General features: G+C 39.5%; 1 protein-coding gene across 1 annotated transcript in view; it reads left to right on the top strand.

The window, feature by feature from the left end:
- ABCC4 (ATP-binding cassette, sub-family C (CFTR/MRP), member 4) overlaps positions 1-24895 on the top strand; it is a 141739-nt gene that overhangs the window by 16528 nt on the left and 100316 nt on the right. The window contains exons 8-15 of the mRNA XM_009891916.1: positions 1198-1447; positions 5325-5429; positions 9772-9861; positions 10223-10414; positions 11910-12004; positions 12111-12197; positions 22580-22676; positions 23788-24003. Of these exons, the coding sequence (XP_009890218.1) occupies positions 1198-1447; positions 5325-5429; positions 9772-9861; positions 10223-10414; positions 11910-12004; positions 12111-12197; positions 22580-22676; positions 23788-24003 (1132 nt within the window). The remainder of the gene's footprint in view (positions 1-1197; positions 1448-5324; positions 5430-9771; positions 9862-10222; positions 10415-11909; positions 12005-12110; positions 12198-22579; positions 22677-23787; positions 24004-24895) is intronic.

The following is a 24895-nucleotide window of genomic DNA, read 5'->3' as shown; positions in this document are numbered from 1 at the left end:
TCAACTCGTTTTCCAGTAGCACATCTTGCGTCCTTCTCTCTGTTAAGGGAGGACTTAATTTACTTCACATTGTAGAATCATAACTTTAGTGTTTTATTTTAGAATATAGTTCCAAGTTAAAGGTAATCAAAATGATCAAGATTTTCCCTGAGAATTGCCAGAATATTTGGGAAGAGAAATTAGGAATTGTTTCAAGGTTTTATATTCTATATTCTTTCAAGCAGATAAAATGAGAATATATGGGGAGGGAGTAAGTTGCTATGGCTCTCTTGATAAAGAAAAACTATTATTTTAATAAGAAGTTAAGGCTGATGGCATCCACATTGTGGATGTAACACATGTAGTAACATTTTGAGGGTTGGACTTGATGAATCATTTGGAAGCAGAGACAAATTTAACTGAAGTGGAAATTGAGAACATACACATCAGCAGCTTTTCAGTTGCTGGAGGGAGACTTATGTGTCTGTGCAGTACTTCAGTCACTATTTAGCTCGGGTAATGACTGGCAGAACAACTGGCCTCACAGATCAGTATTTTCTGAATTGTGAACCAGAATTCCTAGAGCAAAAGAAGCCGGGAGCAGGGTCCAAATCATGAAGGATGACTGAGATCAAAGGAAATACTGCAAATCCTGTGATGCAGCTTGAGGATCAGCAGCTGAATAATGGCAGATACGTGGGCTGTGGGTGAACTCTTGACGTTTTGGAAGTTGCCCTCTTTTTTCAGCTGCAGAGTTTTGTGACTGAACTCTACTGGATTTTGATATTGGAAGAATAAGGAGTCTGTGGGTGCTTCGCCTTTATACAGAGGGTTTTTCCTCTTTGTTCTTGTACACAACCCAGAAAGAGTCAAAGCAGATTAGAATCTGAATTAAAATACTAGTTTGACCAAAGCAGATAAAAAAGAGCATTTTGGTTTTCTGTCTCTGAAAAATGATTTTCTGTAGCTACTAAGATATTAAATATAATAATTTTCCCCCTCGATTTCTATGCCTTTTAAATTCTTTTCTGTTATTTACTGTATAAAATACTCTCTCTACAGTTACTTTTGAGTACAGTTTTTTATGTATGAGTTGAGGTGTTTCAAAGGGAGGAGAAAGTATATAAAAGTAAAATCCTCAGAGTGGGTTTCCCTCATCCTGTTGTTGAAGACGACTGTAATGGGCTTGATGTGATTGTTTATATTTTGCTTTTTTAGGAAGGAGATTGCCATGATTATGAAAAGCTCCTACCTTCGAGGACTGAACTTAGCCTCTTTCTTTGTGGCGAGCAAAATAACAGTGTTCATGACTTTCATGGCGTACGTGCTACTTGGCAATGTTATCTCTGCAAGTCGGGTGTTTGTTGCCGTGTCCCTGTATGGTGCAGTAAGACTGACAGTAACACTCTTCTTCCCTGCGGCTGTCGAGAGAGTATCTGAGGCAGTGGTTAGCATACGACGAATCAAGGTATGGTTATAGGTTTGGATGGTATGTGGTTTTCTTCTCTTATTCTAATATTGTTTTGATGTCACTGACAGAAGCAGCCTTATTTCAGTTTAGCAGAGTTTGGGATTTTTAATGAAATAAGCTATTCTGAAAACGGAATGTGTTGCTGCGTGAGCACGTGCAAAAACATGAAATGCACTGTAGGGCAGGCTGAAAAGTAAGAGAAGTGTATGTGCAAAAAGGTGTTGTAGACGTTTTTGAAGCAAGAGGAACGCGTGTTTGGGTATGTTGAGATTGGGAGTTGGAGCACAAAAAGGCAGATGGGGGCTCGAAGGTTCATATTCCATGTGCACTGCACTACCCTGTCAGCTGTGAAGGATGGGTGTGAGCCTTAGCTGGTGTCTTGTGGCTGCTTTCAATACTGGAGTGAAGACTCAAATTCTGTAAGGGTGGATGTCAGAAATGCTGCTGTTTTTTGGCAGAAGGACTTTTATTTTGTTTGGTTTGCTGTGTTTAGTGTCATGTGAATAAAATAGTCATGTTGGCTGTATGTGCCGGTACTTTAGCATAGACTACAAGAGTGAAAGATTTAAATGAAAATTGTGTTTTGAATTTAAAACTTTAAAAATCCCAAATTGTCAGGTTATCTAAATATAGAATGAAAGCATGCCAGCCATGTTAGAACTTAATCTTGCAAAAAAGTCAGGTTAGTCTAGTCTAGAATGGGGAAAACAGAAGCGCTTTATATGTAATCATATGGCTTTTGCAGTGTCACTCTGCCATTTGTTGATGAAAGTAGCTTGAAATCTCCTGTTTTATTTTCTTCTCCATGTGCTTGAGTATAATAAATCATTTTCTTTGTTGATAAATTTGTTAATTGTACTAAGCCCACAGATAAAATATGTATTAAGCAGGTAATCTTTGCATTTCAAAGAAGCATTTTGTAAAAGTTGATGCAAATGGAGTTAGAAAAGGTTAATGTGTGAAAATCGCAACTATGGCAATATTGTAGGCAGTAACATTTATTATTAGTGCTTAAACTAGACTGTGGGAAGGGAGGGAAGTGCGTGGGATACTGGATGTTGCACACTGTCTTCTCTGTACTCTGATACACCCTGCATTCAGCTCCGGGCAATGCTCTTTCAAGGGATCTTTCAAGCTGTGCGGGTTGAGAGACAAGGATGGCTGAAAAAGATGCCTTAGAAACAGGATAATGGTACATAAGCAGAGGCAGTGATGATCCGTTCCCTTTTTTTCCTCCTATTTGCTTTTCCAGCATATCCCAGTGGTCACAAGATTTTGCTTCTGATAGCTGGGTCCAATTCCCCTGCACTTATGATTCCTTAAGGATGGTTTTTGCAAACCAGCTCCAGAATCAAGGTTCATTGGGCAAAGAGTTATCCTCACGAACCTGTAGCATCCTTGATGCCATCACCAACTTTTTAGCTTCCGTTTCCCAAACTGCACAGGTTTTTAGGGTTGGACATTCTGCGACTGAATGGAAAGATGCTGCCTGGCCAAAGATGTGTTACTGAAATGTAAATAAGTGGAAAGGATTTAGGAGGAGAAGAGAGTAGGAAATACAGGAAAAACTGATTCAGATGATGGCTAGGTATATTTGGGCAAAACTGAAAAGAATCTATTTTTTGAAAAGGTTGCTTTCTCTTAGGTTTTGTAGAATAAATAAGGTTTCTGCACTGACCTTAAAGTACACTCAGATGGAGAGAAGAAAGCGGGAGATACTATGCTTCAGGTGACAATAAAGAACAATAGTGAGGTGGGAAGCGGTGGCCTTTCCTCCATGTTTATTTATACATACATACCAACTGTGTGGCAAAAAGAATACTGTGGTCTCCTTACTGTGTTTTTCACCCAAGCTCTCTTTTGTCCTCACCTTAGCTACACGTCTGAGAACTGGTCTGCATCTCTTCTTGAAGCTTTTCCACTCTTTTGTGATGGAGCAATAGGTTCAAGGTCCCCCCGTGAAACAAAGTGAGAGTGGTTGTTTTTCAGAGGGTTGTTTTGGCAGACACGGAGAAAAGAGGCTAAGTTTCAGCTGGGTACAAAATATAGAGGTTTTTCTTTCAAGGATACAGTCATATTTCAAGCTAATACTTGCTTCTCAGTACCCTGTGGATGGTAGCAACTTTATTTTTCCCTGCATGGAAGATTATTAAGTACAAAAAGAGTGAAAGTATGTTTTAAGAGAACTTAGTCTCTAAGGCTTAAGTTATTTTACTGCATTTGAAAGTTTTATTTCTAGTGTTGATTTTTTTCTTCCACTGTTTAAAATCCATGGTGTTAACCATAAACTTTTTTCTTCATTTATACTAGTTTTATTTGAAAACTTTAATATGTGATACTGTAACATTTTTGAGTTAAATGGCTAGCTAGGATTTGTACCCAGGATGAATGCTACTGCTAGAAGAGAAATTCCTGGTAAATGCAGAAATAAGAGACCAATTCCTTGCTTACAACTGCTGTGGTATTTCAGCCATCATCTAAATCCAAATCACACTTCAGAGGTTTCTTCTGAAGCCACGCAACCCAGTACTGATTTAGGTTGTGCTTGGAGTTTCTTTCCCTGCCTGCCACTCTCTTATCTTGAGTTCTCTTGTGCATACGTAGTTGTTTGAGCCTCCCTATCTAAAACAGTGCTCAGCGATACTCACCTGGCCGGAGACCTCAGGCGTGTGTGGCTTTGCACTTTTGCCTTTTGAAGAAGATGTATGGATACGTGCGTTGATCTTACAGACTGCTGCATGAAAACGCTTCAGTTCTCACCGCTCTCTGAAACGATACCCACCAGCTGGATGGAGTTTGAGCAGCACTGCTGTGCCTGTTAATACGTGGCAGTTGTCTTCCTGCCCTCTCGTGGCTCCTGGCATCCTCCTCCTATTTATTCTTAGTTCAGCAGCTATCTTGCATCTGCAAACTGTTAGCTCAGTCCTTGTTAACTGGTTCTTGGCTTCTAAGATCAAGACCTTCCTTCTCTTCTCAAAATATTGTCTGCTGCAGCACCTATTTGATGTCTTTATGCTCTGTGATTCAAAGCACAATAGAATTTCCCAGTGTTTTTGGCTTAAACTTGTGGTAACTCTTACCCTTGAAAATTTTCTGTAGAATTTGCCCCTTTCCTTTCTAAATGTCTTTGAGCTGTTTGTAATCTAGCATTGGGCAAGGTGTGCTAGAAGTGCAGCTGTGGTACAAAAGTGCATGTTTATGCAACTTGAAGAGAAGGTTCTCTGACTGGGATATAAAGTAGAAATATAGTACTGAAAGTGCAATGAACCAGTTATGCAGGCATAAGCAAGTTTTTTGTTAAAGCCCTGGACGTTAAGAGGAGGAGAGGTTCAGAAAGCGTTCTGCAGCATTTTTGACACTGGAAGAGTGCTTAATAGGAACAGTGGACAGCTTCTGACTGTGTCCTCATCATTTTTCTGAGCAAAACTGAAGTAAAATAAGCCTTCACCATCAAAGCAGTGGAATGGTAAGGTGTTGCAATGAGGGTTTCCCCTCTTCCGAATGGAAAGGGGGAATCAATTATAAGGTGTGTCAGTGTTTCAATGGAGAAACAGGGCTGGTTCTTAAGGTCTGTTTGCTTCAGGAATTATCTTTTCTTTAGCAGGTGGTTGTTAGAATCCCATAGTCCTTTTATGCTAAAAAATCTGCACTTTTGTTTTTTTTTTTTTTGGGGGGGAGACAGCTAGCTAGTTAGAGGTACACTGTTAAAGGTGGTGTGCATTGCTTTGGAAATGTAATTCCTTGATCAGTTTGTGGTTGTTTTTCTGCCGTATAGTTAATGTTCTGTATGCTGCTTCCAAAAATATGTGCTTGGGTTCCTTTCCCATTCCCAGTCTCGCATTAGGCAATATCTTGTGCTTTTCTTTTATTGCAGAACTTTCTGATCCTTGATGAGGTCTCAGACTTCAAGCCACAACTGCATGGTAATAATGAGAATGCCATTCTTCATGTTCAGGATCTGACATGCTATTGGGATAAGGTAAATTTACTTCTACTAAGTGTAAAGTATATTGGTGCGGCAGGCATTTTAAGTCTAAAAAGCAGTATGTCTCTGTATATTGTGCTGATGTTTTGTATTCTATCTTTTGTGTATGAGAATCCTTTTAGTATGTTAAGCTAGCTCTGTAGAATAGTACTGAAAACACTAAAATGCATCTTAAAAGTAGCTGTTCCTGAATATTATATTAAATGAAAATCTGTGCTTTCTATGTGAACGTATCTCTTGTTACTAAAGAGCACTGTATTGTAGCTGAGATACTTTTATTAGAATTAAGGATGGACAACACAATAAGGTGGGCCTTAGCGCATGGTTTTTTTTTTCTATGAACTGCATGCTGATCAGGCCATTAATCTTGAACCAGTACAATATTATACTTCCCACAGCTTTGAAAGCTTTAGAGACTAGTCCTCACATATGTTACCTGTGTATTTTACTTGAGACGGTTCAGCTACAAATTGTTCTCTGCTTAAAATGCACCAAACCCACCAAAATGACTAGAAAAAGGGACAATACACAGGTGATAAATCTATCATGCATCCTTTTCTGTAAGAAAGGCAAAGGTTGACTGTGGTTTCTGTTTTAAAACTGCAATTGCTATGGTAAGCAGCAATTTGTGATGAATTGTTGGACGTATTGCGAGCTGCTGGCATCCTTGCACAAGGGAAGCTTCAATCTTCATAAGAAACACTGGAAGAACACTGAATTTTGCATATAAACGTAATGCAAATAAGACGTCGCCTGTTTCCCTTTATGTACCCTCTTCCTCTATACATGCTGTGTCCCAAGGAAGATAAAACGTGAAAATATATGGGATCTACCTACTACTACTACTCAGCTACAAAAGAAAATTGCTGCATTATTGTGCTTTTATTTTCTCAGTTGTCTCTCTGACATAAATTCTTTCTGAGACATTGAACAAACTTTTAATTGATATGAAAAACTTCAGGTCGAATACATTCTAATGCAAAATGGAGTGTCTGTCTTAGTCTTTGTTTTCTTCCCAAGCCAACATTGGTAACACTGTTAACAATTCATAGGAAATGGTTGCATAATATGCCCGTAAAACACCTTCATTTTCTTTCATGAGTTGTTTATATTGCATAAAGCAGAGCAGCATGACTGGAATTACTGGTTTCCTTTTGATTTAAAAAAAAAAAAAAGGCAAGCCAACAAACCACCCCCCTAACTCTTAGTGTAATTTTCATTTTGATGTTCATTTGCAATGTGCATGGGAGAAGGTCTCCCAGAACTGTCAAGAGTAGCTCATAAAGTTTCTGTTATATGTTCTTACAATGATACAAAATAATTTTAGAGTTGCTCACTGAAAAGACTGAGTTCTGAGAGAGAGGAGTTATAAAAGGAATAATAAAAATACACTATCCTTTGTTAAGTAACCGACTTAGGTTGCTATCCTGACTGTGTTTCTCATCGCTCTTTGGATCTCTGTATAGGAAGTGTATAGCTGGATGCTAATTTTATTTTTAAAGATTAAGTGCCAAAAAAGATACTAAAAAAACCTCAGCAACCCACAAATCCAAAATCACTGGAAGTAAAAAAGGGATTATTAGCTAGAATTTTAGGAAAACAACCTAACATGGTGTATTACAGTTTATCAAAAGATAAACAAAACCAATTAATTCATGGTCACACTCTTGTTTTGCTAAGGCAAATATTATCTGAGTCCCACAGGCTAGTCTGATACCAGCGTGGAACTAGGGATTCTTCGGTATGGGTTTTTGCTGATGTGCCTTGAGTTTACAGAACAGTCTGTCTGCTCAACTGAGCAAGTTAGATTTAGAATTCAAGAGTTTGAACCGAGGCCAAATTTATCCCTTGTAATTTTAGTCACTTAGATGAGGAGATTAAGAAGTATAGCACTTCTGTGCAATATATGATCTCTGCATCTCTTTGATGGGATGAATTGCTTCTGTCTCTTGACTATAGGAAGTGTAACATCTGCCCAAGCTCACCTAAGGAGTTGCTGCCCCTGAAGGGATCATTCTTGTGTCCTTCTGTCCTTGCACTCTGTATATCTGTTCCCTCCCTTGTGCTGGTGTTAATCCTTGTATGTATGACCCTATGGTGAACCAGTTCAGAGGGATAAACCAATAGAAAATTAACCACTTTTTAATGTGGTTTGTTTTCTGGTAGCTGAATCCTGTGAACAACAAGACAGGAACAAGTAGCGGCTGAAGGGAAGCGAAAGACGCAGATAGTTGACAAAGCACAAGGTTGCTGGGACATCTGTGGTAATGAGCTGTCAGATGAACTTGGCTGTAATATTAGTCTGTGCTCTAATTTAAGTGCCTCAGTTTAGTGCCTAAAAATAGGTGTGATGAATTCAGGGCAAATTGTCCTTAATTATAAGGAATTCTATTGTGCAAAAATACCATGCCCCTTAGGTGTTTGTGGCCACGCTGTTTGCTTGCATTACTGCTTTTGTATAGGGCCTATGATATCTTACAATACAGCTTTAATATCTAATAGTTGGGTAATAGTTTTAAAACTTTTTTGAAATTTTCTGTAACGTTTTTAGGCTCTTACGATGGTTTGTTTTTTTTTTTAAAACCTGAGTGTAGGTGGAAATATCTTTGCACTTTTGTGAATACAGAAGCATAACCTCAAGAGGTCTGAAGCAGGGCCTGTGTGTCTGAAAGCTTATTTACTTTTTTCATACAGACTGATTGATTTAATAAGAGATATTTTCTCTTCCTACAAACCTTGTATTAAAAAAAAAAAAAAAACTTGGCCACAAGTTGGTAGAGTTCCTCTGACCTTAGCGCTAGCTGAGCACCTGAACTGTGTGCTCTGGACTGAGAAATCAAATTCCTATTAAAATGCTGAGTGGGAGGGGGTGGAGAAAAGGAAAATAGCCCCATTGATGCCACCTTGTGGAAATTAATAACAGCAACAAAAGTAGTTTTGCAGAGTTGCACAGCGCACACAAGTTTGTGTTCTCCCAGTGTGACTGATGTCGTGTGAACCCCGTGGTGCTTCTGCGAGGTGGGAGCTGTGATGGGAGATGTGGAGCTTTGGGCTCTGGGTGTGCTGCTGCCCGACTGAGTGATTCTCCTGGCACGAGCGGACACCCGTGTGCTAGTCTGGCTCTCTCAGCCGTCATAGGTGTGGATGGATATTGTACACCTGTCTCCCAAATAATCTGAAACGAGTTGCAGGCTTCCCTTTTTTTGCGGTCCCAGAACTTGGTCCTGCAGCATCTTTCATGCGGGGTTAGGTGGTGGCCTCTTCAGCCTCAAAGGGTGGCTGGAGATTTTAAGCAGTCTGCAAGTTGTTAAGAGGTACAGTAGGTATTCTTCACCTTGCTTTTCTTTCTTGAAGCTTAAGGCTGAGTTTTCATTTGGTCCTTCAATAGAAATAACAGCACAATCCAGCTGCCTTTTTTTTTTTTTTTTTAAATGCATATATTTTCCTGTTTGCATTCTAGTGTCAGTCATGCTTAGTGCGGTCTAAGATGCATGTAAAGGCAGATCCTGTTACAAGGGTGTTTTGCTTTAATGAGAGGGAGCTGCACCAGGCCCTTAGGAATTGCGGTTTAGCATAGCTATTAAAGACATGAGCATCCTTTCTTTTCACAAGAAATAGACATTTTTACAACCTTGATAGGAGAGGTGCAAAATATGTTGGGAAATAAGCTCTTATCAGTAGAGTAACATAAAGGATAGGCATACTAAAAAGGAATATGAAACGAACAATCCTAGGGTAGTATATATTCACACAAATAGCCCACTGTGTTGTCTGTGAAAAGTCTTTGAGAATCCATGATATACAGGATGAAGTTGTGTAAAATCAAATGGCATTTTTCTATTTTCACTTTGGATAGAGCCTTGACTACAGCAAACACAGACCTGGCTTTCCTGGGGCTCCGAGACAGCTTCACCCCTCCCTTTTTCCAGCGTTTGTCCGGCTAATCGGAGTCGCCAGGCGTGCCGTGCTGGGGCTGTGAATGCCGGTGTGATGGCCAGCAGAGAGCCTCTGTTTCCGAGGCTGCCACCCACCCCAGCCTAGTGCTGAGCTGCAGCGAGGATGCGTGGGCTTTGAGGAAGCACTGCTTCTGCTGCCTTTGGGTTCCCTATTCCCTCAACGCTGTTTTGTCCGTGTTACTTGTTTGGGGTGAAGGACCAGGGTCTTTTGGAAGTGTTTGTGAATTACTGAAGAGGCAAACCGTACAGCTGAAATTATGGTGGGCGTATGGGTTGCTAATTTATAGGGATTTCTGCGCATTGTTTTCTGTTTCTAAAGAGTTGTTTTGATGGTGCATATATCATTACTGAGGAAGCCTAACTTTTTCTCAAATCCGTAGAGTTTAGAAAGCCCAGCACTTCAACAGCTTTCATTTACTGTCAGACGAGGGGAATTATTGGCTGTGATTGGTCCTGTAGGAGCTGGAAAAGTAAGTCTCGATGTTTACTCCATTCTGTGGGGTTTTTAGGAGTCAGTTAAATGTGACTAGAAACTTGAAAATGTCCCGTTCCTTTCTGTGTATAATATCACACTGCACTTCAAGATATCGGCATTCAAGAAAGGCAAATGTTCTTCTGGGGGTGGGGAGGAGGTGGTTTGGAGTTAAACAGTACTTTGTATGTTACTTCTAGACTGCGTGTAAAGGGTACTAGTGCTCTTCTACTGTTAGCGGTGGTTTGAGTGACAGGGTGAAATAGGCCATCGTGCCAGTAAACACTGCTCAATCTCTGTGATGTGTTTAATGCAATCAAACTTTCCAATTTTTATTTTATCTTCTTAATCTTTTCTAGTCTTCGCTCCTAAGTGCTGTACTTGGTGAACTGCCTAAAGACAAAGGTTTGATAAGTGTAACTGGAAGAATTGCCTATGTTTCTCAGCAGCCTTGGGTTTTTTCTGGTACAGTAAGAAGTAATATACTGTTTGACAAGGAATATGAGAAAGAAAAATACGAAAAAGTTTTAAAAGTCTGTGCTCTTAAAAAGGTATGGTTTTCTCTTTGTATGTTTGATTTGCATGGTCTTTATTTTTATCTTAGTGTTCTTTCAGACTTGTGGTATGTGCTGCAATATATAATATACAGAATAGATTACTGTTAGTAGCATGTGAAATAAAGCCTATTGCTTAACAGAAGTATGTGTAATTTTTTTTGAGATTTTTGTGTAAGCACATTCTTGTAATTCCTAAAACTTTCACTAGAGGGAGGTGTAGCTTATGTGAAGAACAGAGACATGTGGAAAAAGCTATTCCCAATTATTTAATTTCATGATCGTGTTTAGCCCTTTTCACTGGTATTATGGTAGGGGTGTGTGTAAATGCAATAAAAGGCGAAAAACAAATGATCAAGCTAGCACTATTTGCAACTTCCATTTTGTAAATATCTTTTATGCTTTTTTTTAAAAAAAAATGTCATGTATGTCACCTATTATGCATTGCTAACAGCTATCAAAAGAACCTTAGTGCTATGTATTGGAGAACGTGCTGAGCCCAAGTAGTTTTATGAAAAAATATTTTTGAAAGGTCTGTGAGCAAAGGAGTTTGTGACATGAGATATAGAAGAGGATTAAGCCAGATTTGTCAAGAAACAGGCATTTTGCTTGGCAGCTAAAAAGGTTTTATGCAGCATGTTACGATATTTCTGTCAGTAGCGACACAGGTGAAAAGCAGATGGTTACTGTGATGAAAATTTTTTGCAAGGTTTTTGCACATGGTAGATAGAGCTTTAATATTTCCTGCTGTTTTTTTGCTGTTGTCTAAACTTAAGATTTTAGTGACTTTAAAAGACAGCAAACTATATTTAAAAAAACCCCACTTCATGTTATATGGTATATTTGATTTCATAGTTTTCTTTCAAATTTATGTATTTTTATAAAAGCTGTGAATAAACTTTCAGAATATGTTTTATAGCTTAATATATAACTTCTGTATTTCCTCAATAGGAAATACAATAACATGACATGGAACACTGTGTAATTTTATTCTCTTACTCATAGTCCCAAGCCCTGTAAATTAACCAAATTTGTGTGATAAATGTTATCGTTGTTTCTTCTGGATACATTGCAGTAAGAATAAAATAATTTACTGATAATAGTTAATTCAGTTTTATTTATTGTGAAAGCTCATTTGGTCCTAGTGAAAAATAATTAATTTACTGTTATACTTCATAGGTTTTAGTTTGTTTTTTTTTCTGAATCCTTGTAACACTAAGAACAGTAGTGCACTTCCCCCTGAGAAAGCTGTAGAAAAAGTGATCTTTAAGATCTCACCTAGTTTTCCTGCTTTCTTAATTTTCTTTTGCTGAAGGAACAAAGTCATAAAATAACTGTAGATATTTCGTTTAGTATGAATCTTTGTATTTTAATGCGAGTTAATACTTTTCAAATAAGAAAATGTTATGTTGAAGCAGCTTTGTCAGTCTTTGAAGTTAAAATGATTTAAAAAAAAATAAAAATCTTGCCATCTGTTTTCTCACGTTCACAGGATTTGGAATTATTAGCAAATGGTGACCTAACAGTAATAGGAGATCGTGGAGCTACGCTGAGTGGGGGACAGAAGGCCCGTGTAAACCTGGCCAGGCTAGTGTTTTTTGCTGTTTCTAAAATTTACAAATGGTCAGACTTTAGTGACTAAAGTAAACAAATATAAGACTTTGTGATACTGACTTTTCTTTAAACCTTGTAGAGCTGTGTATCAGGATGCAGACATCTATCTTCTGGATGATCCATTGAGTGCAGTAGATGCTGAAGTTGGAAGACATTTGTTTGAAAAGTATGTTACTGCTTTATTTTCATTCAAAATACAATTTTTATCTTCTAATTCCTTATAGAAAAACTTGAGAAAGCATTTTGGGGGAGATAGATCTCTTCACAAAACTTAGTATGTTCACTTTCTGTGTTTATTTTTCCTCTATTTTATGTATTTAGAAGGCAGGTTTTTTTCCTGTGTGCGTCTTTAATTTTGTTCTTTATTTTTAAAAGTCCTGTAAAAGTCTGTTTTGAAGATACTATAATTAGAATTGTTCTTGAAGGAATATACGCCGTTTTCTTACCTGAGTATTGGAGGTTATGAATATTGGGGTTTATGATTATTAGTACTAAGTGAAGAATAATATAGAGTGGTATTTTAAACCTTCTTAGTTTGCTGCAGCTTTATTTGCATAGTAATAAACACTTAATTCAAGTGGCTAAAGAAAAGGACAGAACTCTCTCAGATTCTTGAGTGATTTTTCATTTTGGTTTTTGAATGGCTGAAATTTCTCTCAAGTAGGTGGAACAGGGAGCCGTGGCCTGCAGAGTAGACTCTGGAGAGCAGAACTAGAGGAAAAAAGAATGTGTAAGCTTACCATGAAAGAGAGAGATATTGGACCTTCCCCCATTTCTGAAGAAATAGGAAAGTGTTCATTAAAAGTCACGTTCCCTTCCCAGAAAATTTCCTCCTCTCCATCTCTCTCTTCTTTCAAACTGCCTAATCTGGGGCACATAGTGAGTATGAGTTATTCCCAGCCGGTGTTTCATCTTTGCCCCTTCATAGCCTGTGCCTCTTGGTATCAAAAGGTATAATCTAGAATGTATTAGAAGTAGAAGGGAAAAAATCCATTGACCGAATTCAGTGGGCTTTGGTTGAAGCCTTAAATGAGAGCGTTTTCTTGAGCATACTTGCAGCCTTTGAATTCCATGCCCCAAATACATGAGTTAGTTTGGTTTTACTGTTGTTCCCTCCTCTCCACTCCTAGACAATCATAAAAACTTGTCTTGCAGAAATGGTCGTAGAATTCGCATTGACTAGCGTTGTATGCCTGTTCTTTTTTCCCATGCAGGGAAGCTTTTAGTATCTAAATTTGAAAATGGTACATCCTATTGATTTTTGCAGTTTCAAATCTGGAGATCTCTCTGAAACTCCATCAACATTTTGTTTTATTTTATTGATTTCTTCAAACGGCTACTGTTTGTTTCCATCAGCCAGTATGGCGTAAGAGTTTTATGATGCATAGGCTTTATGTTCATTATTCTGTGCAGGATCATTTTCACCTGCCACAACTGATAGATGGAGTTCATTAATTCTGTAGTTCACATACTATCAAATTCCTTTAATGCCTGTTGGAGCTATCTAGGCTTTAGCTGCTGCTTTTCTGTTTCTGCACAAGATCGCTCTACAACTGCAGCATCTGACTGTATCAGCACCTGAGTTCTGCAAGTGCACCCACCTGAGCTGTCAGCCTGTCCCTCCCTTAAGTCTTAAGATTTTTTTCACAAAGAGGAAAACAGGAAAGTACAGTAGTGCTTTGCAAAGGAGGTCGGGTTGCGTCTTCAATTTATTCTATGTTTTATGTGAGCTGTGACATTGGTAACATCTACATCTTGCTGCAAAACTGGAAGTGTGGGGTTTTGTGTATGAAAAACCGTAGAGGAGCTAGAGACTATTGCTGTGCGAGCGCAGCGTATGTTTAGCCGATAAATGTGCGGAGGTGAAGAGGAATAAGGAGATTATCTCAGAGACTTTGAAACTCAGAAAACTACCTGGGGTGGTTGTTTTACTTTCGTTTACTCTTCCTCCTCAACTCTAGATTGATTTGGGGGAAAAAAAAAAAAAGCAGATAAAAGTAGAATGAAAGCATTTTGTGGAGAAAATGGAGTGGGTGGAGTAGTAATGGCAAGGAAAACAGAGCAGTGCCTCCCTGTTCAAGATCTTAAGGGAGGGCTGTTTTTACAAATAAAAATTGTCTTCTGAGGCCTTCATGGCAGCTATAAAAGGTGCTGGGGGTAGTGGGGAGACTGTTGTGTTCAGTAGCTCGCCTTGAATAACAGGGCAGGGCATGTCCTCTAATGCTTCCTGAATAGTACTGGAAATGTGGAGAAGAGAGAGAGCACTTGGAAAGGAATGATTTCTTAGAACATGGTGCTGAGGAATGTCCGAGACACCACTTCATACAAGCTGCCCGCAGGAGTCCAAACCGCAAGGCATAAAACAATGGACAAGATGGAAGAAACAGGGGGTTATTTAATGAGAATCTGAAGTGGATATTGTTCAGTTCACTCGCACTTTTTTCCCCTTGTAATTTTATATTAATGCTTAATTTTTTTAGAAGTGCCTAGTCTATGTGTTTACATAGACTATGTGCCTTTTAGAAGTGTCTAGTCTATGTGTTACAACATAGGTATGTTCCCAGTAATTCTCCGAAGCTATGGTGTGTGGATGGATGGTTCAGTACATTTGCTGCTTCTCCCTGTTCTTTTCAGCTATTGTAGTAGACAGTTTAAAATATATAAATACTTTTCAAATGAGAAAGAATGCAAGTAGCACAGCTCCAATGGGAAAATAGTCCACGATATTGTTAATAAGGGATTGTGTCACTTAAGAATTTCTCCACAATACAGACAAGTTGTTCCGTTGACGATGGAGCAGATGAGGCCAGTTTTTCAATGAATTGCGCTCTCCTGGTGAGATTCCTTGGTGCCCAGTAAGGTATAAACTGGAGAGTCCATGTTTTTGTGTTATTTGTAGCCTCTTTTCCTGTGAGTTCTCTTCATAGTTAACAGTAGGCCTGCTTCAGCATTTCCCAATGGGAGAGCACCAGTATAGTTCTATGTTTTTGTATATATTAAGGAATGTGGTATTTTGAGACCTCCAGTTTTGAAATGAGAACACACCTGTACGGATGTGGTAGCATGTTTCCTTGTATGATGAAGTTTGGAATAGCCTGTGGTGTTCTAAGAAAATCATTCAGTCATCCTTGGATCCCATGAAATTTCCTGCTTTCCTGGTGCGTCTTTGTAAACATATTTCTATAGATTATATGGATTCAGATCAACTTTGGATAGTCCCATCAGTGATACTGACTCAAAAATGATAGAGACTTATCTCCCATCAGTCTATTGAGACAGATGCTCTTCTCTAGGTATTGTTCTTCTCTTGTATTTTTCCAGTGACCGGAGCTGTGTGCCAGTCTCAGTTGATGATCAGCCAGATTTCTTTGTGTTCCTCCTCTGTGCTTGTGAGAGCAAACAGAGTTGCAGGACAGTTTGAGAATCTTTTAAAATCAGTTCTAAACTTGTGATGATGTTTGAGAGTTGTATGCACAGGTGTATAATTCCTACTATCAAACAGAATTCTGCGAATCTTTTTTTAGCAGAAAGCTGTTTTGAATATATGGTCATTTGTCTTTTCTCTCTCAGTTTTGCCTCTTGAACTAGATAAAAGCTGCAGAAGAAATCACTGCATTTATCACAGCAAAGTAATGAACTTTAGCCATCTATTCAGATGGAGCACTTTGGTACTAGGTGATAGCCTCCTGTAGAAACTCCAGGGACATGTAGCTGGGCAATGGGTCATGGGATGACCATATGTTGAGGCTGACCAGAAAGTCACCTGGCAAGTTGACCAGGTGTCCTAAAACGTAAAGTCTCCATTGCTGTCTGAGGTAACTGAGTGTTGCTCTGCAAGGGAGGGAAGGGAGCAGGTGTAGTTTTGTAGCAAAGGTGTCCTTCATAATTGCACAAAAAGGTGAGGAAGAATTGAACTGACAAAAGAGAAGAATGGGAAGTTCCATCATGTGAAGTGCATGGATTAAGAGATCCTGAATTCCTCAGTGCATTCTTACCTAAGCCCCAGAAGTGCTTGAGGGGAGGAGCAAAATGAAGTAGGGAAAATGAATAAAAGAATTTTTTTTTAATTAGATATACAGATCTGAATTTACCTTGTCTGTTTAAAGTTATTTAGTTTTTGGAACCCTTAGGAGTCCATGAATATTTCCAGTCTCATATCTCTCAAAGTGGGATATGCTTGTAGACGTTCTGTAACATTGGAACTTTGAGGAAAAAGTGCTATTATGGTGCTGTAGGTAATTAAAAGCAAGTGGAGCTCATCAGTCCTGTAAAACTAGCAGATAAAAGCTAGAAGGTCTTGTTTCTGTAGAGGGATTACAGGCACAATCAGTGTGTTAGAGGAACCAAGCAAAGATAACCCTGGCTTGTACTTGTCAGTGCTGTGTTTAAAGGCATACATACACCACCTGCTTTGTCCACTGATAACAAGTGTACAAGTGAGCTGGTGTGTAAATTTAAGGATTACGCTCTGCTCCCGTTCGGGTAGGATCTCTCTAAATTAGGGATCTCTCTAGGGCTTCCCACTTTGTGTTTCACACCTGGTCCATGCTCATTATGCCTTTGATACCATTGCAGTGGTTACAGCCCTAATGAGAAGTACTGGGCAAGCTCGAATGCCATGTACCTCTTTTTTTGAATTACATGTGTTGCTCTTAAAAACATTTATATATATAATATATATATACGCACCTTTACATTTAGATGATACAATTGAAATTCCTTCAGTTTCATTGTGTTTATTGTAGGGAATATGTTTAAAAGGTATGAATATGTTGTAGCAATATTGCTTGGGGTTTGGGGTGTTTTTGTTTTGTTTTTTTTCCAGAAAGTGAAAAGCATAAGTGTGATCGCTGTACATTGTGTGTTTTCAAAAAAATTTAAATATTAGTGTTTTTATCTCACAGAAATGTGCATGGTTTTGATTTAGGTTTTGTGGTGGTTGTTTTTTAAATCACGTTATATAAAACCAAAAAACCCACTTGCAGAACCCCAGCGTAGCTGTGTGCTTTAGTGTTCTGTGGGTGCAGTTGCAAAATGGTATTATGAATACTAACCCAGAAATGGACTCGGGAGGGAGGTATGCAAATTAGTGTAGGAAAAGTTCACAAAGAGCTGCTTAAACACTAAGGTCTCTGGCTCAAAAAATCCCTAATATATGGACTCTGGAAGCTGGCAATGTGTACCAAAGGAAGCATCACTGTAAGCTTGCTTATATACTTTCTCCAGCCCTTCACTGCTGGCTGGGACAGGGCAATGGATTTTGTGGACCTTTACTTTGTGCCAGAACAGTTGTCCTTACGCGTGAGCCCAGTGGAGGCTGGGACTTGTCATGAGATGGAAGTAAATGGTTAGCAAGATAAGCATAGAAATAGAAACAGCATAGTAGATGTAGGTGTGGGTTTTTTTGGCTCTGGCGAATGTATCACACCGTTGTTGTTTGTTTGTTCTGAAATGTTGTAAACTTCGAAATGTACAAAACCAACTGGAGGATTGTTCTCCCTAAACCACTTAAATTTAAAGGGAAAGGGAGAGGAAAGGAAATGCAGTAAGTAAACTCGTAACAAAGGCTTTATGCCTGTGAGCACTTCTGCATGTGCTTTAATTTCATTTCAGTAGTTATTTCTATTGAAACAGATATAAGTATTGAGTAAAGTTAAACTTGCATGTGAAATTCCAAAAAGGAGAGGCAAAAAGAGTGGTAAGGAAGAAAGTGGAATCATTAAAGAAGAGACACTTTGCAGAGGTGAAAGAAAGCTGGTTCTTGGAGATAAAAACTTAAAAAAGATTAAAGAACAACTTGTCTCAAAGAAAAGAAAACCTGATAGGGAAGGAGGAACAAATGAGGATTTGTATGCACGAGCACCAAGACACTGCCTTTGCGTAGAGGAGCGCTGTGTTGTGGGCTCCCTTCTTAGTGTCTTCTGCTGCATGCTCTGCAGTATCAAAGCTGAAGCTCACTTATTTTTTAATTGTTTAGAAGTTTGCTGTCGAAGTGCAATGGGTTTTTAAAAAGTGTGATAGTATACTGTTACTTAGGTTTGTTAACTTAAAAGTTTGTTTGTTTGTTTTTCTCGAATTGGAAGAGTGTAATTTCTGGAGAGATCTATCCGGAGTCAAGTATTCCTGATGATGAATGAAGGTCATTGATGCTGCATTTTCAGGTGATAGAAAACTGGGCAGTCTTGGTTACAGGATGTGAGTTAATAGATGCACACAGCAGGGATAAGTGCAAAGTTGTGGCTCCATGAACACAATGAGCAGGGATCAGTAGTGTGGCAGTTCTATGGAAAAAGAGGTGCGGATGGCAGTAGATTGTAAGTCTGCAGTATGAGTCAGCAATGTCATGCTCTTGTTAAGGAAACTGCGCCCTGGGTCTTATGAGCAGTACTGTATCTGGCAGTACAAGTAAAGTAATCCTCCTATTATGTTTTGTACCTTAAGGTCTCAACTGGAATAACGTTTCAATTTTGTGCACTTCCAAAAATTGTAGACCAGCTTCAGACTCCAGTGTAGCCCATCAAGAAGATTCAGGTGTCAAGGGGGAAATAAAAGAGAAAACTACTTGTCACTTAAAGGGAAAAAAAGAAGTCTATTTGGGGGACTTCTCCCCCCCCGCCCCCTCTCCCCGGTCTGGAAGAGAAAGACTTAATGTATGAAGGGACTGTACACAGGAATAAGCTAGTCTACTGACCTTTAGGAAGCAGTGGATTTAAATTGCATCAGACGATGTAAACTTGGACTTTAGAGAAAAATTTTGTAACGGTGAAGGTAGCTTGCCCCTGGAATATATTTTCAAGGATGTTGAAATTTCTGTTGTTGAGCTTAAAACAAATAAACACGCAAAACAACCCATCCAACGTTTGCCAAGTACACTTTTCAGTTTAAATTGGGAAGAGGATGCAACTTTCATAGTCCCTTCATCCCTGTTTTTGTTGTACTGAAGAACCTTTGGATCTTCTCTGTCTGGATCTTGTCTGGCCGTATGTGCACGTGTGTGTCTGTGAACTTGTGTATTTAATAAATGTGGCAATGGTGACTGCAATTTGTGCCGTTATTTGTCCTGTTGTCATACATTAAACGTGCTCACAGTCTAACTAACATTCGAGTATGCCCCTCAAGGTATGCCATTACCCTATGGTAATGGAGAAGTACAAGGATGGTGAACTTTGTGGGATTTTAAACAGCAAGTAAAATGATCGTGGCAGTTCTGGGCATACTCCACCAGATGTCTGAACCCTCTCAGCAGGTGTGTCCCCTGCTGAGACAAGCTTTCCCTGGATTCTCTACATCGTCAGTCAGATAGGGAGACGCTGTCAGATAGCGGTTCACCTAGAATTGGGTGTTTCACCTAGAATTGATGGGCGTTTCACCTAGAACCGATGGTTGCTTTTCTTCTCTAAAAGTAGATGCATGATGAAACTAATCCTTAGTGAACCAGTTAAAAACATAAACATTTATGGAGTATTTGGGGGTTTTCTTCTTGTTCAGTTCGAAGACAATACCAAGTTTTCACTAATAAGAATTCAGTGAGCTTTCTGAGTTTTGTGCGAGCCCTTTTATCACATTCAATTTTACTGAGCCTGTCTTTGAACTCTGGTTTCAGTCTTCTGTGGTAGCCAAGGCACCGTATAAACTTAATGCTCACTGTAAACTGCAGAGTGGATGTTATTAAATGGGAGAGAGAATATTTAAAAAAAGAATAACTACAAATGGTTTCAAACATAAAGCTCAAGGAATTTGATGTTTTGAAACAGACGTTAAGTATACACTTAGTATTTTACTTGTTTTGCAACTTCTGGTTTTTATGATGATACAGTAATTTAAATGGCAGAATTTTCTAGTGAGCTGTCTGAGCAGTGAGTTGTTTAACTCGGTAATAGATCTAAGTATACACTCTTTGTTGCGATTTTTCCTCCCTGTGCTCATGCCACTGAATTGTGACAACAATTTTTTCTACTCACCTGTTATCAACAAACTATTCAGCTAAGTTCTTTCTACCCAGATAGACATCAAATCGAGAGTTTGGTTTTTCTTCAAATTCTCAATTGAGTGAACTGATAAATCAGTGGAATTTATATTTCCACAGAGGTCATTTTTGCCTTCGCTCCTGAGATCAAGATCACACAGGATGCTGTGCTGACAGCTTTGACAGTTCTAATTGGTTTGCTCTGATGCTGTGATAACCCACTCTTTTTTTTTTTTCCCCCTCCTTTTTTTTTTTTTTTCTTTTTTTTTTTTTTCCCCTCCAAATGCAAACTTAAAGTGCAGTGGGCTCACTGTGACTCAGAATCAAGGTTTAAAGGTTTTTCAGGCATCAGATTTTTTAGTGGCTACTTTGTCCTGGTAAGCAGTTAGACATACACCTGGCACACAGAAAATTCAGTGATCAAAGTGGTATATAGGCTGTGTGACTATGTAAGGGAAAGCATCTCATCATGGTGAATACCTGATAGATTCTTTTGGGAGCTTTCCTGCCAGGCAAGTAGCCTCTCTGATCTTTGTCCAGTGCTCTGGTTAGGTTTTGTTGCAGATTGTTTTGTTGCATGTCTTCAGCTGGTGCTCTAGTTGCCATGTGGCTTGTTTCGGTGACTGCTCAGGGGGTGGACGGTAACCACACCAGAATAGTACCCCCACGAAGAGCTTGGTGTATAAATAGTTGCAGCTGCTCACATCATTATGCTGCGGCAAATACCTTGATTAATTGTTATCTTGGCCCCCTAAGAATGACATCATGGGTTTATAGTTGCTTCTTGAACACGCTGCGTAGCAAGCATGTAACTTCCTGAGGGAGAGTGTTGCTTTTAACTTAATTTTACTGCAGAGTTTATTTGGAACACTATAATATACTTTCCAGGTGTAATTATGCTGACTAGTACTAGCATTAACCATTTTATAGAACTCTACTTCCTACAGTCTTTGTAGGCGTGACAAAATAGATGTTAAAAGCTGTGTAGGGAGTTAATTAGATATACAACATGAATGCATCAAACACAGTAAGCAGTGTGATATCCTTGCTGTTAAGCTCATGTTCTTTTTCTGCCTTACTCCCCTTACTGCTTACTTGCATTTCTGCATTGAATTTGTACTGTTGTATTGCTGTGGGTTTACTTGTGTTTTTTTTGGAGAATGGGGAGAGAAAATTTGTGTGTGTGGGGGGGTGTTTTGTGGTAAGTGTCACCTTCCTGTGTCACATTAGCAAATGGGAGTTAGCATGTTAGTGAAAATGAGCCCAACAGGAGTGGACCTGTGGAGAAAAACACACGATGCCAAAGTCCCTGTGCAGTTCAGAAGGTTATGCTTTGAGCAGGCTGCAGCCTGGCCCTTCAGGCTCCATTCCTTGCCAGCTGAATACTGACGAGGACGAGGGGTGCTACCGAAGTGTGTGTTCCTGCTTGGTTTTGTCTACAAGTCCAATGCGTGAACCCCAATACCACTCAACAGTACAAGCAGCAGCAGACTGAGGTGAGACAACTGGGAGATGATCTTCCAATAGGCACTTCTGATCCAAATGGAAAATGCTAATCTATATGCCTTCAGTGGACACTTCAGTTCTAGACAATATCAGTTTTCCTTGTTTTTTTAAGGTAGTGAGGAGGTGAAAAAGGGGCGTCCTCTCAAAGGGTTTGTCTCCCTGCTGTGTTACTGTGGGGATGAAGGCAGTGAGGCAGAGTGTTGGTAGTATTGGATACTCAGGTTGTGTCTGTGGTGTCCCTGTTGTACATGAAGAGCATGCTTGCAGACCTCTCCACTTGTAAGCCATTGCTCTGCTGCTATGTTTTGGGGGGCGGGAGGGGCAGTTGGCTCTGGTGGTCTTTCACAGCTCTGCTGATAAGATACCAGATATCTTTTCTGCTAAAACTGCGTGAGATTGAACTGCACTTGCCAACTGGTTCTGGTGTGCCCAGTCCTTTCTTCACGTACTCCAAATCCCAAAGTTCTAGGGAAGAGTCTCTAGGGAAAGCAGATAAGGTACTGGATAGGAAGGTAAGCACTGATTTCATGGGAAAAGGTCAGAGATGGTTGCAGGATCTTGCTCTTCTACCTCAATACACACTTGGATGTATGTCAGATCAGTAGTGCTGTTTATTTCTCCAGAACTCTCAGTGGCTCGCTTGCTAAAGCTGCTCTGAAAGCCCATCTCAAAGAAGTTATTTTTATTGGCTGTATTTTTCCATAGTATGTCCACAGTATGTTGTCCTGCTTTCTCTTTCTGTTAGTTTAATTTTTGTTGAATACACTTTGCAATTCAGCTTATGGCATGTACATTTGTTGGGAGGATGTTTAAGACAGTTTTAATGAAATATCTTTAAGATACTTCCTCCTCTTTCAACTCAGACCAGAACTATGAAATTTCTTTTTCCTACCTTGAAAACTTAAGAAGTTAAATAAGGAACATGTTTGTTGAGTGTAATTTTTATAAATCTAACAAGTATGGGCATAATTTTTTTATTTTAAATACTTTGTAATTGAATAGAAAATGTTTTCCAGAAATAGTAAAAATGTTTTAGGACACTTCATTTTTTAATTAGTTTTTCCATCTCTTTGCAGATGTATTTGTCAAGCCTTACATCAGAAGATCTCTGTTTTAGTCACTCACCAGTTGCAATATCTCCGTGCTGCAAATCAGATTCTAATTTTAAAAGATGTAAGTGATTTCAGTGTCTGTGCTTTTATATCTCACATACTTTCTAATTATCCTTTTTAATCTAAGAATGAAAAAAAAACAATTGAAGATTTTTAATTTTGGTTTGTACATATATTTTCTGTATACTGATGACCAAATATGTTTTTAAAGATTTATAATTAATAATGAAATAAGTTGATTTTTCTTAAAATACCTTCCCTAAAAAATCTGTTTCTGAATTTTATCATGGATATTAATTTTTATCTTGCATATGCATAATGTACTGTGAGAGTACTACTTATTTTGAGACTGTAGTAATGCTTTGTTTTTATTCTTGTTTCTTAGAACTTTGTGTAAATTAAGAACTATGTTGATTTTGCAAACAGTCGCTTTTTAAAATTAAGGCTGAGAAATGGTCACAGATACCTTTGAGAATGAGCAGGTCTTCAGTGAAACTCGTTCCTTCCAAACTTCTTTGTACCAGATATTCATAGGTAGAGGGGAAATACAAGAACTTCAGCTGGTTTGATGTTTGGTTTTTTTTAAGGTTGGGTCATGTAGTACTTCAAATTACTTTTGATGCATCACAAAGTTGCAAAAAAGGACACTAGCTGTCTTTTTTTCTCCCATTCAGATCTCTTTAAATGTTACAATAGCTGTCTAGAAATGAGTTTGTGATAGAGCTGTAAGAAGTGTGGAAATGGGCTGTGTTGCTCCTTGTAGAGCTCTGTGAGGACCTGAAAATGAAGCTGCTGTTTACCCCTAGCCTGGAGTAATATAAAAAGGCTGATGGTTATGTATGTAGTTCAGCAGCTTGTCCTAAAGCTGCATGGCTGTCTTCCACAGCTTCTCCAAGGAGGTCATTCTCACCTGGCTGTAACTGGGACTTTTGTCATCTCATTTGTGTGCTCCTTGTCCTGGTTAGCTCCTGGGAAGGGACTGGTTAGAGGGTGAAGAGCTTGTTTTTGCTCTTCTAAGTGAGGAACTGATAGTTAGAGGCTTCAGCTCAGTTACTGCAGCGGGATGTGTGCCCAGCAACTGCAGAACCCCAGAGGCAGCGGGGATAGGTAGGAAAAAGTGTCCTTTACAGAAAGTGTATAATGAAGATAATCAAAGCTTATATTAATTGTAGGGTAAAATGGTGGGGAAAGGTACCTATTCAGAGTTCCTGAGATCTGGCATCGACTTTGCTTCCCTTTTGAAAAAAGATGAGGAGGTAGAACAGCCGTCCGTTCCAGGAACCCCCAACCTGAAGTCTGCCCGGAGCCGAACCTTCTCAGAGTCCTCAGTCTGGTCCCAGGATTCTTCCGTCCACTCACAGAAAGACGGAGCAGTGGAACAACCGCCTGTGAGTGCTCGAAGGATAGACGTGTCTCAATTCTCGTCGGGCTGTTTTTTTAAATTAAACTGCGATAGGGGCTTTCCCTGCTGCATTTCAATTTTCGGGATTGTTGGATTGCGTTAGCAGGTGAGAGCTCGCCCACGGTGGATCTGCCCAGCGCTGTGCTCGGCTGGCAGTCCTGCCACCTGGGCTGCAGAGGGCAGACATCCCACACCTCTGCGCTGTTCTGTTCAAACACAGCAGAGTGAGTTTGTTCAGGTTCAACATCAGCTCTGCTGGATGTGGGAAGCATTCCTATAGGTGTCCAAAGACACTGCGCTGTGCTTCCTTCACCCTGTCCTCGGACAGTGGTGCTTTGAAGGGCCAATACCACTGTATTGGGTGGGTTCTGTCTGTTTGTGCAGTGCTGAGCTCGGATTCATGCTTTCCCTGAAATCCTGAGCTGTGGGAAGTGCATGCAGAAGCCAGGGCTTTATACAAAGTCTATATTTGCATGGCTGGCATTAACGCATCCGCATGATCTTCAGCTGGTCCTGAGGGGGTAACCTTGGGACACCACGGCATTGCTCTCCTCAACCCTCCCCTTGGTGAAAACGGAACGCTTTGTATGGCGCCAGCTTGGCTTTGCGGTGCCTTGTTATCTCTTGGTCTGCACAGAGCAAAAGCAGCCCTAAGGTTTCTGTACCAGAGGTGGCCTTCTGGTGTGCTTGCATTCACACAGAACAGTGCAGGAGCCCTGTAACCCTGCTAGGCTTGTGCTCGCACTGCCTCCACGGAACCCGTGCAGCAAGTGGAACGAGTAATCCCTCTGTGTCCGTGATGATTGACACCTTTATGCTATGGGTATATATTATTTCTTTTTCTTTTCTCTAATGAAAAGCAGTGAGACTATAAAAAA

The sequence above is a fragment of the Charadrius vociferus genome, unplaced genomic scaffold (assembly GCF_000708025.1).
Source record: "Charadrius vociferus isolate BGI_N301 unplaced genomic scaffold, ASM70802v2 scaffold110, whole genome shotgun sequence".
Taxonomy (NCBI): domain Eukaryota; kingdom Metazoa; phylum Chordata; class Aves; order Charadriiformes; family Charadriidae; genus Charadrius; species Charadrius vociferus.
This window is presented reverse-complemented; position numbering and strand designations above follow the sequence as displayed.